Source organism: Rhinatrema bivittatum, chromosome 6, assembly GCF_901001135.1.
Source record: "Rhinatrema bivittatum chromosome 6, aRhiBiv1.1, whole genome shotgun sequence".
In the NCBI taxonomy this organism is placed as follows: Eukaryota; Metazoa; Chordata; class Amphibia; order Gymnophiona; family Rhinatrematidae; genus Rhinatrema; species Rhinatrema bivittatum.
This window is the reverse complement of record NC_042620.1, coordinates 320,833,572-320,850,262: the sequence shown is the minus strand read 5'-3', so window position 1 is coordinate 320,850,262 and position 16,691 is coordinate 320,833,572. Positions and strand designations below refer to the sequence as shown.

At 46.4% G+C, this 16,691-nt stretch overlaps 1 protein-coding gene across 4 annotated transcripts in view; it reads left to right on the top strand.

Moving 5' to 3' along the window:
- The window catches only part of NRK (Nik related kinase), a 254,536-nt gene that overhangs the window by 160,607 nt on the left and 77,238 nt on the right, over positions 1 to 16,691 (top strand). For 3 of the 4 annotated variants that reach the window (XM_029607578.1, XM_029607580.1, XM_029607579.1), the window contains 4 exons: positions 19 to 113; positions 1,020 to 1,138; positions 6,333 to 6,426; positions 14,055 to 14,225. In XM_029607578.1, the coding sequence (XP_029463438.1) occupies positions 19 to 113; positions 1,020 to 1,138; positions 6,333 to 6,426; positions 14,055 to 14,225 (479 nt within the window). The remainder of the gene's footprint in view (positions 1 to 18; positions 114 to 1,019; positions 1,139 to 6,332; positions 6,427 to 14,054; positions 14,226 to 16,691) is intronic. The other variant, XM_029607581.1, reaches the window with a different exon arrangement.

Below are 16,691 nucleotides of genomic sequence, written 5' to 3'. Positions count from 1 at the left end.
GTACTTTGGGAATTACAGGGTCATCAAAGCCAGAGGCTCTGCTTTCCCAGAAACATCTCCAGAAGTTAAAAAAGGCTGAAAACGGGCCAAGTCCAGTGCTGTTGGAGATTGCCGTAGGTTTTCATTCTGACTGTAAAAATGTTGATTCTGCATTTCTTATAATGTTAGCATCCTGTGTGCCACACTGTGCTAGGCCTAAAGAGAATAGTTGGGTGTAGACTGTCATTCTTGTGCTAATGTTTCTTTATATATCATAGGGACACTATAATTTTTTTTATACTAATAGTTTCAAGATGATAGGATAAAGACAGAAGTAAAAGGGACCCTTTTGCTAAACACATCTCCTCAATCCAGCAGAACTTGGTGTGGTAACTTGCATTTCCGAAGCTTGGATCCTTCTGTTTAGCCTTACTTGTGCTAATGCTTACTTTTATCCCCAAAGCAAACGTCAGCCACGTATGCAGAGAAGGCACCCTGTGCCATAGTTAGACACTGTCTCTAGAATTTGTGCTGGAATTAGTTATGCAGGGTTAATACAGAATTGTCCCATTTTATTGCCCATATTTCTCGTTGGCGTTTAAGAATCTTCAGGTGGCTCGGGGACGGTAAACGTGCACTGGAATAAGGAGGGCTCGCTTCCCAGGCCTGGTTTTCACTCCACAGGCTGACTGGACGGGTCTGGGGACGCTGAGGAGGCAAAGTTCGCAGGCCTCCGAGGATGGGGGGGGGGGGGGGTTGTTGGAGTCCCAGCCATTGCCGAATGGTGGCACCTACTGGCTGGCACTGGGGTGCACGGATATTGGGCTCCAGGGGGAATCAAGGTCTGTGGCTGCCGGGCAAGGTCCTAAGGAAGTTTATAAAAATAGGGGGAAAATACCCTAGTGAACAGCGTGCGAAGGCTCATGGCATCGTGACCCGATGGAGGTCGGTTCTGAGCAAAGAAGCAGGAAAGAAAATAACCAAAATATGTCCATGTAAGTCTTCGCAGGCCTCAATTACAGTTCTCTTTCTTCTCTCAGAAACCAGCCTTCTTTGCCAAAGGAAAAGACAGTACCAGCTTATTCTTCAAAGCAACGGAGTGCTCCTCCTCCAGTGACGAATTTGGCAGTAGCGATGATGACGAACGGGGCCACAAGAGGTTGGCTTCTTTCCCTCTTCTTATCAGGTCTTTGGTGACACCGTACAGGCAGCACTCTGGCTGCTCATTTATTTTTTGTAACTGTCTCCCATCAGGTGGGTTCATGCGCCAGCATATCAGCTCAGCCGAGGACAGTAAACTGTTCTAATATTCAGTGCCAGCGACGAGGGTACAGATTCTGCTGTCTTCACATAAAATATTAGATAGAGAAAGAGTCAAAATGTAATTTACTCCTCAACATATTAATACATTCTAAGACATACGTGGGAGCGGCTGTGCGTTGAAACTGGGTTGCCAGTTTGGCAGTGCCCTCTATAGCCTCCTGCATGCCAGAGGAGCGGGCACACCGTGTTTGGAGGAGGCTGCCAACCTCTGCTGGAGACAGACAGATTTCTGAATTCAAAAGTGCAGTTTTACAACTTTAGAGACTGCTTTTGGTGCATCGGCTTTCTGTTCAGTTTGCACAGCTCTCCTCTTTTTGGTTTTTTCCCCCCTTCTAGACAGGCAGTAATGAGATGCTTTTTGGTCAGTGTTAAAGACTGTAGAAACACATTTAGAGTGATCATGTGATCAGGGCCGGTGCAAGGGGATTAGGAGCCCTAGGCGAGACTTCTCCCTTGCACCTCCCCTCCACGCACCCCCCCCCCCCCCCCCCCCGGTCGTACCATTTTGTTTTCTCAGAGTCCTGCTCCCATGCAGTTCAGCGTTGAGTCTGACCACGGCCAGGCTTCCTCGCCTCCGGTTCTTACCCCGGCTGCCCTGCCGGATGCAGACCCGCAGCGGGGGGGATCCTCCGGCCCCTTCTCCCCCCCTTCTGGGACATTTTCGACTGAATTTATATTGTTAATGCATAATGCCAATCTGGCTCGGCTGAGCCAGCAGCAACAGCAGGATCCTATTCTCGTCCCTCCTCCACCGAAGGTCATCCGGTTAATGAATCCCAGGGTGCAGTGGGGATTCCCCAGGGATCGGGATTTCCTCTAGGTGGGACCTTGCCAGATGTTTCCCCCGGCTCTCGAATTAGGGTGGTTTCCCAGCCTACTCTTCCTGACCCTCAGCCTCCCCAGGATCCCTTATGTGACCCCGACCTGGATGACCCTACTGCCCTGTCTCAGGTGGAAGGGGACGATCCCTGGGTCCTTTTTCAGAGGGAAGAGCTGGACTCCCTCATTTTGCATGTCCTGGATGAATTGGATATCAAGCCTCCCCAGCAGGGCCCAGCGCTACATCTAACAAGGGGGATCCTTGTCTGGCAGGTCTCCACCTGCCAGCGAAGACGTTCCCTTTCCATCCCATGCTCCTCCAATTATTGTCCAGAGAGTGGGAGACTCCAGAAGCGGCCCTGAGGGGTAGGCAGGGCCATGGACAAGCTCTACCAGCTCCCGGAAGAGTACTTGGAACTCCTCAAGGTACCTAAGGTGGATGCCTCGGTGATGGTGGTCACGAAGAAGGCTACCATTCCGGTTACAGGAGGGGCCGCTCTGCGCGACTTGCAAGACCTCAAACTCGAGGTCTATTTAAAAAGCGTCTTCGAGGTATCCGCCTTGGGAGTTGAAAATCTGTCCCTCTGTGTATTAACAGTGGAAAAACAGAACCACCATTCCTCATAAAACAAATAAAATCAAAAACCATAAAGCATCAGTTATAATAGTAAAACCATACTAATAAAAGAATATTTTAAAACTACTGATAAACAGAATTTCTATTAATTAAAATCATATACATTTTTTACAATTTCCCAAACACTAATAAAATATTTCAAAACAGCACATATATAAAATAACACCCAATAATTAAAACTAATAAGGATTTTAAAAAGCCCTTGCTGTCTATACGTGGGAGCTCTTGATTTCCAGTCACCCTGATATTCTTGAGGATTAGGAGATTATCCTCTCTCTCTCACACATACTCACATATCCATTCTCTCTCACACAATCACTGTCACATACATACACATTCATGCTCTTATACCCACCATAACCTCTCGCTCTCACAGACACTGACACACTCTCAGGCTCTAAAACATTCTCCCCCCCCACACACACACACACACACAAGCTCTTACTCCCCTGGATTTTCTCATGCATACTCATGCTCTCACTCTCACTGGCTCCCTCCCATACACACAAACACACACACACACCCAGGCAAGCTCCCAGTCATTCTCACACACATACACACACACACACACACACACACACACACTCTTACCCCAGGCAGGCTCCCATTCATTTTCACACCACTCCCTCCCCACCCCCCAGGCATGCACACATTCATTCTCACACACACAGACCCCCAGACAGGCACCAATTCATTCTCACACACACATACACCACACACAGGCAGGCACCTATTCTCACTATACAAACCCCAGGAAGACACCCATTCATTCTCCTACACAGACACACCCCCAGGCAGACTCCCATTCATACACAGGCACACACTGAAGACAGACCCCCTCTCTTTCTTTTGCCAGCAACCTCAGAGCCTCTCTCATTCCTCTGCTGCCACTGTCACTGCTGCTGCATGGCTGTTGGGGAGGTGCTGATTGCTGCTACTGACACTGAAGCCGTTCTGCTGCCTCCTCTGTGCAGGCCCTGTGGGTTTCCACTTCCTCCATGCTGATCTCATACATTGTGAGATACCCATAGAGAAAGTGCTACTCTTGCACATTCCCAAAGATTACGTGCCAATCACTAAAATCAATTTATTTTTTTTTTACATTTGCTGTCTGATCTTAGTTTTCTAATCAGTTGGTCACAGGTGTTTTTTTCCACCTTCCCTTTCTTGTTTTTTTTGCCAATTCCTTTTACATTGTCTTGTTTTCTATTTCTTTTCTCTCCATTTATCTTCTTCCCTCAAACACACAGTCAGGTTCCCATTCTCATATGCCTTCTCTCTCACACACACACACACACACACGCTCTCACGCTCTCATACAATCATTCATACACACAGTCTCTCTCTTGCACATGCTGTCTCACTCTCACTCCCACATGCTGTCTTGCTCAAGCACAGGCTCTCACTGTCACATGCTGTCTCTCTCAAAACAGAGGCTCTAACATGCTGTCTCTACAAACATTCAGGTCCTCACATCCACACACAGTCTCTCAACTCACTTTCACACTCACACAACTCATCTCATACACGTACACACACTCTGCAGGCCCTCAGCCTCTCTCTTGCCTCTGGGCCTCTTCTTCACGGGTCGCCACAGGATGGGCTCTGCAGTGGCCCTGATCTTCTCAGGCCACCTGCGATGTGGGATCCATGGCAGCCCTGCTACCGGGCCTCCTCCTCTTCTCAGCCCGCCACGACATGGGATTTGCGGAGGACCATAAATGCTGCTCTTCTTCTGCACACGGCTGATGCTCCTCCTCCTTCCTGCCCGTGCAGCTCCGGCAACGTTTTTCTTCCGGGACCGCGCAGGCAGAAAGGAAAGAGGAGCCCCTGCAGGTTTGAACGTGACCTTTTTCTTTGGGCTGTGGTGAGATGAGCTCCACTACAGCCCCGTCAGTCTTCCTGCTGTGTGTGTCTGACACACAGCACAGCAGTAGGTCCCTCTCAGCAGCCAGTGGGATGAAGTCCACCGGCAGCTGCATGAGCCTCCATGTCGGCCATCAGCGTCTCCCTATGGCCCTGCACTCAGGGGCGTTGGCCCCCCTCAGTACGCCATTGCTCACGTCCCCTAATGGTTGGCGCCCTAGGCCCAGACCTAGTTTGCCTAGTGATAATGGATTAGAGAAATGTGCAGCACTTTTAGGAACTCCCACGCCCCATTTGTGATAGTTTTTATCAGCCTAAATGGCCAGGCCTATTTCAGCTGAAGCCAAGGTTTGGAGTTTCTCTGAGCCCTCTGATTTTGGACAGAACTGATCTTTGAGGGGGTATTTTCAAAACCGTTTCCATGCATAAAATCCATTTTTGTGTGCGTAAATGGCTGCTGTAAAATTGCCCCAAGCTCAGCACACGTAACCTGGTTTTGTGCATTTCGGGAGGAGTTGTGGCTTGCACAGGTACCTTTTCCAGTTTTAAAAAGAATGCTGGTAGGTTCACCCCACGCAAGTCACATCCTGCTTGGAGCAGGTGTAATATGGTGCAAAGTAATTTGTGCACGCATTAAGACTGTTGCCCGAGGATTTTCAGAACAAGCATGCGTGCGAGCACGTACTTTGAAAATCCTTGGTAAAGTCTGCGCGTACAGTGTGCTATGCGGGGAGTTATAAAATCCCCCTCTGAGAAAGGAATTCACATTTGTTCAGTTCTGTTCCATCGGTGCACATCCCTTCACGTCATCGGGAACGACATCGGCTTCTTCCTGTGGCGTCAAGCCCCGCCTGCTCCCTTCATGCATGACAATATGAGAAAGGCAGGAAATCTGGGAGTAAGATGGGTCTCCCGCTGAAATGCATTGAAGCAAAGGAAAATTTTAGAGAGAGAAAGTGGGAAAAATCTCCTTTTTTTTTGTCCAAATAAGGCATCTGTCTTAAACTGGGAGATTTGGTGACATTGTTGCTCATCCATATTCACATGGGTGTGAAATGAAAGGCTCATGTCACATAACATTGTTTTTGCTTTCTCTACCCATGACCCTTCCCCTACCCTTGACCCTTCCCCTGGTTTTTGTTCTTCGCTGGTTATATGTAAGGGCTCCTCCCTATAGTTACCTGTATATTTTCTGTTTTATGTAAGGGCTCCGCCTAAAAGTTCTTGTTTATTGTGAACCGATGCGATGTGCGAACGGACATCGGTATAGAAGAGACTTTAAATAAATAATAAATAAATAAATAAGAGTTACATTTCTTCTAGTTACACCATTTGTGAACGTTCCTACCATGTCACATGAAAACATGGATAGCCCTGAAGTGCACAAGAAGAAAAATGCAATGTATTCATAACCTGGAGATTTTAGACATAAGAAATAGAGAATTTAGTAGTAGTTTCTTGATATTCAGATATCCTCTGTACACGGAGAACTTCATGGGCAAGGCGGCATATTTGCTGACCTTCTGTCAGGTCTTAGGGCCCAGTTTTTCCGTAGGACATAGACGGGGAGAAAAACCTTAGTGAATCAGATCTTGAGAACTGGTAAAATGAGTTTCATCTGTCAGAAACCTGTTGTTTGTTTAACTAGCTAGTAGAGAATGATTTTTGACTGGGTTTCATCTTTTCCTTACTTGGGGTTTGTTACCAGGCAGCTGTTATGCAATGGAATGGAAGATTTGTCAAGGACAAGAGCTCCCGATGGAATAGAACTGAAACCTCAAAGTACCACAAGCGAACAGAAGGTAATTCAACCATTTAAAAAAACAAACCTAATACACTCTATGCAAAATTACATTTGTAAATGGTACATAGTATTTCCATGGTGATAAGCTTCTAAGCGGTGTTCAATCATGTTCAATGGTTGGATTAACTTGGGGGCACATTTGGAAGGAGACCAAAAGGTCAGATGCCTACCAGGATCCTCAGCTAGGAGGAATACAAATTAGATTCCTAGTGCCATCAGAGAAGAAAGAAGGGATTCAGACGTTGGTGTCATAGTTTATCGGGGGGGGGGGGGGGGGGGGGAGGCAATGACCTGACTGGAAACAGAATCAGTGAGCTACAAGGAGATTTCCAATATTTAGGGCAGGGTTTAAGCACCCATTGGGTTCCAGGATCCAGGGCAGCATGGGCCTATCTGAAGCAGATCATGTCAAACAAATATGATTGATTCCTTTGACTGCGTGACCCGAGAAATTAGATTGAGAGCGTGCACTTGGATTTCAGCAAAGCTCTTGATACTGTTCTGCATAGGAAGCTCATTAATAAACTGAGTAGCCTGGGGGTGGGTCCCAAGGCGGCGGACTGGTTTAGAAACTGGTTGAATGAGAGCCAACGTAAGGTAATGGCAAATGGAAGAGACGCGTGATTAGTGATGGGTCTCGGGGATCCGTCCTGGGATCAGTTCTGTTCAATATCTTTGTTAGTGATATTGCAGAGGGGTTAAAAGGGTGCAGAAATGTGAGGGATGAGTACATGATGGGGGATGAGAAGCTGATGTACTGTACATGTAGAATATTAGAGGGAGCCAGCAGATATTATCCAACTTTTATTATGTAGCATCCGTGGCACAGCCAGAAGCAAGAACCTGATCATTACATGCAGTTAGAGCAGGGGCGGCTCAAGGCAATCTGCTGCCTGAGGCGAAGGATGAAATGGCACCCCCCTCCCCCATGGCCCAGTGCAGGTGAAATCACCGAGAGCCAAGGTCACCAGGAATGGCAATAGGATTTGAACCCTGGCTTCCCTTGTTTGCAGCCCACTGCTCTAACCACTCAGTTTTTGGGCCTGTTATTGTTTTGTTCTCAGTCTTTGGCATCTGCACTAGGGGGCGCCGGAGAAATGTTTAATGGGCTGGGGCAGCCCCACCTCCTGGGTCTAGAAATAGGATTCCCCCATTCCCTATTGCCCTTCTCCAGGATCTGCCCCTGGGGGTGTGAGAGGTTGGTGAATGGTGGGAGTCTGTGTGTGTGACACACTCTCTCTTAGGGCTGATACAAGGGTATTAGATGCCCTAGACAAACCTTACAGCCTTTCATTCCCCCTTTCCTCCCCTCCCCACATAATTAAAACGTATGCATTCTTTTCCATTTTAAAATGTATTAACTTCCCCAACCTAACAAGGCAGATTGCATATGGAAAACAGACATTCAAAGTACAATCTTCTGAAGTAAAAATATCACACAACATATATATTATATAGGCATACACTGCAAAAAAACCCACACTTTCAATAATAATAGTTTAATAGACTTAATAAACTACCTTTCTCATAGTAATCAAGGTGGTTTACTGGATCCCATATGGTATTGAGCCTATGGTAAAGTGCACTGGGTGTGGATTTGGCTCACAGAAAGCCAGCAATAAACTGATCTACAATTCCAGTATTGTAAGCCTTCCATATCATAATTGTCAGCATTCAACCTGTGAAAAATGCTATACTGCAAATATTACATCAGGCCCTAAACACCACTACACCTCCTATTAGGAAAACAGATTAAAGCCAGGTTGTTGTAAATCCCTACACAGAAACTACATGCTAGCAGAATACCCAAAGCCTCAGTCACACAAGCAGAACACAGACTCTCACCAAATACAGAATAAAGAGATTATAAATATAAACTGAAACGTGCAGACAAAAGCTGAACTGGAAATAACAAGAAGCCAAACTCTGTAAGCAATGCAAATATAATCAAGAAGTATAAAACATTAAACAAACCAATAAAAAGAATGTCAAATCTGCAGATAAATTCAAAAACGTATAAAAATGTTTAAAATATTACCAAACAGCAAACACATAAAATATTTCAAAACAGCAGAAACATCACATCCAATAATTAAAACTAACAAGGATAAAAAAAAAAATCTCCCACTCGCCATATCTGGGAACTTTAGATTTCCTTTCCTCCTGAGATTGTTGTAGATTGAAAGAGGGTGCACAGACTTTAATCTCTCTCATTCACATATATATACAGGTACTCTTGCACACGCACACACATATGTGCGCAGGCACTATCCCTCATAGACACACACAAAAACCCTCGCATATATATATATATATATACACACACACACATATATACATAAACACACAAACACCCTCTCATATATATAAACACACACACGTACACACATCCTCTCATATATATATACATACACACACACCCCCTCAAACACACACCCCCGCAGCACCCTCATATACCCACACATACATACACAAACACCCTCTCATATATATATATATATATATATATATATATATATACACACACACACTCACACAAATACATGGCATATGCTTCCTTTTAAAAGCCTAGTCACACACACACCTACTGTCACATGCTCAAATATAAATGCACACACACTTGCTTTCTCATTTGTTTCCCTTCCTCTGGAAGCACAAGATCAGCAGCAGAATCCTTCTGCTGTGGCCCATCAGGATTTTCCTTTTTCTTCTAGCCTGGGGCCCTGCTGCTCCTGCTCCTGACGATAGGGAGGTTAGACCGATGGCACTTCTTCCTTCTGCCAGCAGGCCTCACTTCTCCTCCTGCTCCTGACTGCCAGGGGGAGGACGATGCTTCATTTTGTGACTTGTGCAGCGCGCTGCTCTTCTTGTTCCCGACGGGGGCGGGGAGGCTATTGATACTTCTAGCGTCACCGCAAGCCACGCTGCTCCTCCTGTTCCTGACATTCGGGGGAAGGGAGCTGATGCATCTTTTTTGCCACACTGTGGGCTGCACTTTCTCCTGTACCTGACTGCCAGGGGGGGACGGGGGAGCCATTGCTTCTTTTTGTGGCCTGAGCACCGTGTTACTCTTTCTGCTCCGACTGGACTAAAGGAGGCTGATGACAATTCGTGCGGCCCCACAGGCCACACTGCTCCTCACTGCAGAGAAACAAGTGCCTGAAAACGCTGTCTCCGAGCTAAGTAGCAGTGCTGTCCCGATTTAGCTTCCCCCACCCCACTTCCGCCTTCACGGATAGCCCTGAGGGCTAGGGGGACGCGAGGAGCCAGCGCATCAGTTCTTCCCTTGGGAGGCAGAGCTCTGGTCTTCAAGAGAAAGAGCTGTATCGGGAGGAGGGGAAGCGTTTTTTCAGCCACATTATGAGAGCATGGTGGATGTCGGCCATACGCTAGCTACAGAAACCCCCGCCAGCAGGTCACTGCTCCATGCCGCCAGCACTGCAGGTTTTCCTGCCGACAGAATAAAGGGTGAGGCGGCTGTGGCAGGAAGGTTTCAGGGAGCAATTTTGCCACCTCTGAATCTTGCCGCCTGTAGCAGCCTCCTCACCCTGCCTCATTATAGAACCGCCCCTCAATTAGAGCATCCCCTGCTGCATGCATAACAGTACACCAGCCAGGAGAGCGACCTCGTGGGGATCATGTCTGATGATCTTAAGGTAGCGAAACATTGTGGTAAGGCGGTGGCCACAGCCAGAGGGTTGCTCATGTGCTAGGGAGAGGCATAATTAGCAGAAAAAAAGAGGAGATAACTAAAGCTATATTTTTATCAATTTTATTTATTTAACATTTTTCTATACCGAACTTCATGACAAGATTCATATCAGACCGGTTTACATGGAACTTAGGGACTAACTAAACATAACCAAATAATAGGAAGGCCGAAGCGCAGTTACATATAACAGGGAGATAGAACTTGGGGGCTAGAGTAGCCTGGAAATAAAAGGATAGCAAAAAACTAGAGGATGAGAACTGTGTCTATACTGTGGCTGGAGTGGGCGTCTGGCCAATTGCGAAGCGTCTGGTTGAGTTATGTTGAAATGTTCGAGCTTAAGGGAAGGCTTGTAGGAAAAGCCAGGTTTTGAGTTTTTTCGGAAAGTTAGCAGGCAGGGTTCCAGTCTTAGGTCTGTCGGCAGGTTGTTCCAGATGATGGGGCCCGCTGTGGAGAATGCCCGTTCTTTGGTGGAGGTTAGGCATGTGGATTTAGTTGGGGGGACTTGAAGGGTTCCTTTATATGCTTCTCTAGTTGGTCTTGCGGATGAGTATATTTTTAATGGGAACTGAAGGTCTAGTGGTAGTTGGTTGTGGATGGATTTGTGGATTATGGTGAGTGCTTTGTGTAGGATTCTGTATTTTATTAGTAGCCAGTGCAGGTTTTTATGTATAGGGGTGATATGAGCTCCCCGGTTGGTGTTGGTTAAGATTCTGGCTGCTGAGTTCGGGAGCATCTGTAGTGGTTTGGTGGCGGAGATCGGGAGTCCTAAAAGGAGAATGTTACAATAGTCAGTTTTAGAGAACAGTGTTGACTGGAGGACCGTTCTGAAATCCTGGAAATGAAGAAAGGGTTTAAGTCTTTTAAGAACTTGAAGCTTGTAAAAACAGTCCTTAGTGATATTGTTGATTGATTTCTTTAAGTTCAGATGGTTATCAAGAATGACTCCCAGATCTCTAACTTGAGTGGTCTGTGGGTTAGAGACTGTCTGTTCTGAGCTGTCTGGACGGTCGGGGGAGATAAGAAGGATTTCTGTTTTGGCTGCATTGAGAACCAGGTTTAGGCTGGTGAGTAAGCTGTTGATGGACTTAAGGCAGTTCTCCCAGTAGGAAAGTGTTTTTGGAAGGGATTCTTTTATAGGGATCAAGATCTGAATGTCGTCTGCGTATAGGTAGTGAATTAGGTTTAGGTTTGTGAGTAGCTGGCAAAGGGGCAGTAGGTAGATATTAAAGAGGGTAGGGGATAGGGAAGAGCCTTGGGGAACGCCTAGAGTAGATTTGAAATTAGGGCATTCTTTATTATTGATTGTGACCTTAAAGCTTCTGTTATTGAGGAAGGAGTTGAACCATCTGAGGGCGTATCCAGATAATCCGATGTCCGAGAGGCGATTTAGAAGGATGTTATGGTTCACGGTGTCGAAAGCCGCGGAGATGTCTAAGAGGACAAGTAGGAATGAATGCCCTTTATCTAGTCCCAAGAGGATGTGGTCTGATAGAGAGAGGAGGAGGGTTTCCGTACTGGATGACTTACGGAAGCCATACTGGGAAGGGTATAGGATTTTGTGTTCCTCAAGGAAGTCCGAAAGCTGTGTGTTCACCACTTTCTCTGTGAGTTTCGCAAGAAAAGGGAGGTTGGATATGGGTCGGAAGTTGGAGAGCTCTTTTGTGTCCAGGTTGGGTTTCTTCAAGAGGGGTTTAAGGGATGCTGTTTTTAGATCATCCGGGGATATTCCTTGGGCAAGGGAAAGGTTGATGATGTCGGCCAGTGATCTGGATATAGTGCCTGGGATGAGGAGCAGAAGTTTAGTCGGGATGTGGTCCATCGGGTGGCTAGATGGTTTCATATGAGATGAGGCTTACAGAGCAAAAACATGTTTACCCTAGAGGAGGGGAAAGACACAGGAAATATGATATGAAAAGTATTAATGCTCAAGAAGCAACTTTTTTTCATTAGAAAAAAGCTGCAGAACTAGAGATCATGATATGAAACTACAAAAGGATAGTAACATAGTAAATTTTCTGATGTTGTTCCTGAATCTACCTCTTCGTAGTTTCCAGCTGTGACCTCCCCCCCCCCCCCCCCCCGCCCCCCAATTCCATGGCAGGAAATTTTTTTTTCGAAAAGAGTGGTGGTGGATGCCTGGAATGCTCTTCCTGAATGGGTGCTGGAAACTAAAATAGTATCAGGTTTTGCAAAGTTATGGGATAAATACAGAGTAAAGGGGAATACGACCTAGTGGCATTACAGGCCATGGGGGATGGTTGTGGAAAACAGCCAAGGGCTAACCTCGGTTATAAACCAAACGGTCTGTGCTTCCAGGAAGGCATCGAGGTACCCTGCAGAGCAGCAGTTCTGACCCAAGCCACAGTGGTAAGATTGCACCAGGATTCCAAGAATGGCATTGGAGTAATATGCAGTGAGACAGATACAACCCAAAGAGCCTGCATTGGGTTTCCAAGAAAGCACTGGAGTAGCCTGGTGTTCTGGACAATGGCTTCACTTATTTTGGTAGCTTGTATGGTTTATTAGAAAACTCTGTAATAAGACAAGGGCGGGGACCTGGGTGCTGGATTCTTCTAAGAATCATAGAGAGAGATGACAAGGCCTGACACGGCCTACAAGTGGAGGTGGTGGAGGCCGGCACTGAACAGATTCTGGGCATGCTTGGGACTGATATGGAGGGCAGTGATAGGAAAGGGGTTGAAATGTCAAGTAAAAGGCATGGGGCAAGGTGGGGGAAGCTGGTGTTGGATTGGGAATGGGAATTTATGTCCTACCCCCAAGTGCAGGAATCACAAATGAGCAGACTGGATGGACCAGTTTGGTCTTCTTCTGCCGTCATTTACTATGTTACCATCATGGTCTTGACATCTTCAAATTACAGATTGATGCTTTTCAAAATGATGCTTTAAATCTTACTTGGATTTGATATGCAGTTAAAGAGCCAGTGAAAAACCTGAAGACAGATTTATTGAATGTTGTTTGGTGAAAGGGGAAGACAGAAATGAGTAAAGTCATTTATTTAATTGAATGTGACAATGCTTACAAAACATCTGTGCCTGATTCACCAGACACAGAATGGGAGAAAAGCTGTAGATTCCACTGCTTCTTTGAGAAGTGACTATGGTTGAGCATCCATCATTGAGGGAGTGGAAGAGATTGTAGGGCAGAGTAGTTGGTGTGGGTAGGCAGACTAGACAGGCTACATGGACTTTTTCTGCTATCATGGTTCTACGGTATATTTCTAAAACTGGGGTGCCTAGACTCGGCCTTTTTCCCTTGTCCCAATCTACACCCACCTTTCACTAAAAATAACATCTGTTGTTCATGTCACATGCAGTCAGAATGAGTCACTGCCACCAAATTGTGACATTAAGTCCCTGTTTTATAAATGCCTCTCTCTCTCATTTTGTGCCTGTTAGGGAAACATTTTATAAGCCAGTCCTGCACAGTGCTCTCACATCCTCACCAGAAAACAGAAGGCACTAACAGTACTCTATAAGACCTTTTGAGTCTTCAGGAAAAGCGACGACAGGGACACACTTAGAAACTGTGCCTAGCTTCTCATGTGATTATCCAACTATTGAGATGTCAGATACATTTAACTTTGATGCTGCCATGATTAATTCTGAACTGATTTCATTAGATTAAAAGAAAATGGTGCCCACGTCACTTGCAGGCCATCACCCACATTGCAGAGGACAGCCATGAAAAATGAGGCCATTTGGTTAGGTGCTGGAAGTGGTAGGATTGGCACCGCGTACGATAAGCCTGTTTGATTTCCCCTTTTATCGCTGTACCACATATTTTCACTCGGTTCAATCTGTTTTCCTAAACAGACAGAATTATGCAGTAGCACTCAGAGACAAAGCTCCTGAATTTGCGTTTGCTTCTCTTGTTTTACTGTGAATTACCAGCCTGCAGGGAAGCAAACCTGCAGCGGTCCCCAAGGTCTCCGGAGCCTGCACAATCAAAACTACATCCTCCCAGATCTCCTGCAGCAGAGCCATCTTCCGGACACCTCCGCGAGCCAGCACCAAACAGGACAAAACAGCTACGGAGCCCCCAGCCACTCCACACACGGGCAGGTAGAATCCCAGCAATATATTCTTTTTTTTTTGTAATATCCTTCCTGCTTATTTGGCAAGGCTGCTGAGTTTTTCTGTTCTTCATTCATTCATGCTTTCTGCTTCCGGTATGACCTCCTGATTCTCCAAAAGAAAAAAGGCCAAACCAGAGTAGCCCTTCAGCCTGTCCAAAAAAAAAGTTCACATTTTTTCACTTTTGTTTCCACTATCTTGTACTTCTCTGTAACGTTTGCGGGGGCTTAGAACAAGTTTCTCTTTTTTTTCCCCACATTATAGAATCACATTATAGAATCCCCACTCTTGGCAAGCTGTGGGGATTCTATAATGTGATTTTTATTCACCCTCAAACAGCCAAAAAAAAGCATTGTTCAAAACGTACAATTATACTGATAAGCCTTTCTATTTATTTATAATTTTATTTTTTATTATTTTTTTGCACTCCTGACTGTTCTTGGCAAGCACCCTCTTTCCCTCGGTATATTCCTTTCTGATGCTTTCATGTCCAAATATTACTTTCTGTGAATCTCATGTACACAGAAACCTCAGAAAATAAAATATAGAGAATATGGCTGCTGCCCAGGAAATGTGAGCAGAAAATGAGAGAACATTTTGTATACAATAGGCAATTGCAGAAGGTAGACAACAGTTGACAAACATTAAAAAATGTTTTTTGAAAAATGCTTCTATAAATGTATAGGGAAGTGGTTCACAAAATGTCCTAGGGGACCCCCAGCCAGTCCAGTTTTCAGGATATCCACAATGAATATGCAGGAGATAAATTTGCATACAGTGGAGAGTGTGTATGTGTTCCCCCAGGACAGATTTGGGAACCACTGGTATAGGGTATCATTAGTTTGCTTTAAGAGCATTTACAAAAAATTGGCAGAGCACAGAAAAATCTTATAATCGTCTAATGATCCACTACACAGTCCATAAAAATGTGCACTCACAAAAAAAGTTCTAAGCCGCACCACTTATGTACTAAGATAAATCTCAAAAACAAATTATCTAAAGGGCAAGACCAGGGCCAGCGCACCTCAGGGGGTAACCCGTGGGTTTATACAGGGCAACAACTTCTGGAGGACAGCATGGGGACAGCAAGAACCCTCTCTACCTCTCACGCTTATGAGATCAACAGACAGAGCGGACGGCAGCTTATCTCCCGCCTCCTGCAGCTGATTGGTTTCATTCTGCTTAGGAGAACCAATCAGACCGGGGGGGGGGGGAGTGGGGTGGGAGGTAGCAGCCATGGGGCTGGCCCACCGAAGGAGGAGGGAGGCTGACTGGGAAAGGAAGAAAGGAGGGAAAGTCAAGGAATGAGAGCAAAGAGAGGTGACCGGAAGCAAAAAAAGCAGAGAAAAGGGGGGAATCAAGAAGAGGGGAGGGAAAGTAGCAGAGAGTACAGTGGGAAAGAAGAGAGAGGAGGGAGGAAAGGGGAGTGAGAGCAGGGCCAGTGCAAGGGGATTAGGCCCCCTAGGCACCTTTTGCCCTACATCTCCCCCCATTGTGGCCTCAATCGCACTGGACCACAAGTAGCTGAAAACTCTACTTCTCCTCCTTGCTGCCACTCGCGGCTGGCGGCCCCACAAGGCTTGCGCCCTCTAATGGTTAGCACCCTAGGCCCAGGCCTAGTTTGCCTAGTGGTTCTGCCGGCCCTGAGTGAGAGCAGGAGAAGGAAGACGGGAGGGAGGAATTTAGGAAAGAGGGAAGAGGAAGACGAGAGGGAGCAGCAGAGAGAGACAAGAAGATGGAAGCCTTAAGTAGCAGGATTGTTGCAGCAGAAGAAGAGCCTGGAATGGAAGCTGAGAGAGTCTCTGTTTCAGCTGCTGGAGGCTAGGCTGGGGGGGGGGGGGCGAGGAGGAGAATGAACTGGAGGAGGCGGTGATGGATTAGAGGAGGAGTGGGCAGAAGTCTGGGAGCGATGGGCCCCAGGCAGAAGGCAGTTGGGAGGGGACAATGGATCAGAGGAGGGATAAGTAAAAGGGGGGAAGCGAGGGACCAGAGAAGGAGGCAGGCAGGGGTGATGGAACAGGGGGCTGGGCCGAGGCGGGTGGTGGAATGGCCCTACACTACATGTCCTCGTTTGAAAATAACCCACTGTGGAAAATAATTGGGGACCACTGCTCTGCAGGCTTTGGACTTTGCTGACCATCTAGAATTAAATTGAAGATGGAGAGCAGGGCAGAGTGAAACAGCGGTGGGGGTTAGAGCCGGTGAGCATCCTGCCTCCTGCCCCCGTTCCCACTCCCCAGAAACATTCTCCTGTGGCAGACTTTGCAGGTAGCCAGTATATGCAACTTTTTTTTTAATAACTAGAGAGGGCAATATTTTAAGCCATTTCTGCTGATAAACACACATTTTACTTATGGATGTGGGGGCTTGAGTATTACCCAACCTGTCTATGGGTAAAAGTTCATGTATTGGTCAACAAGGCACACTGCCCAGTGCGCACACACATAGACGCCC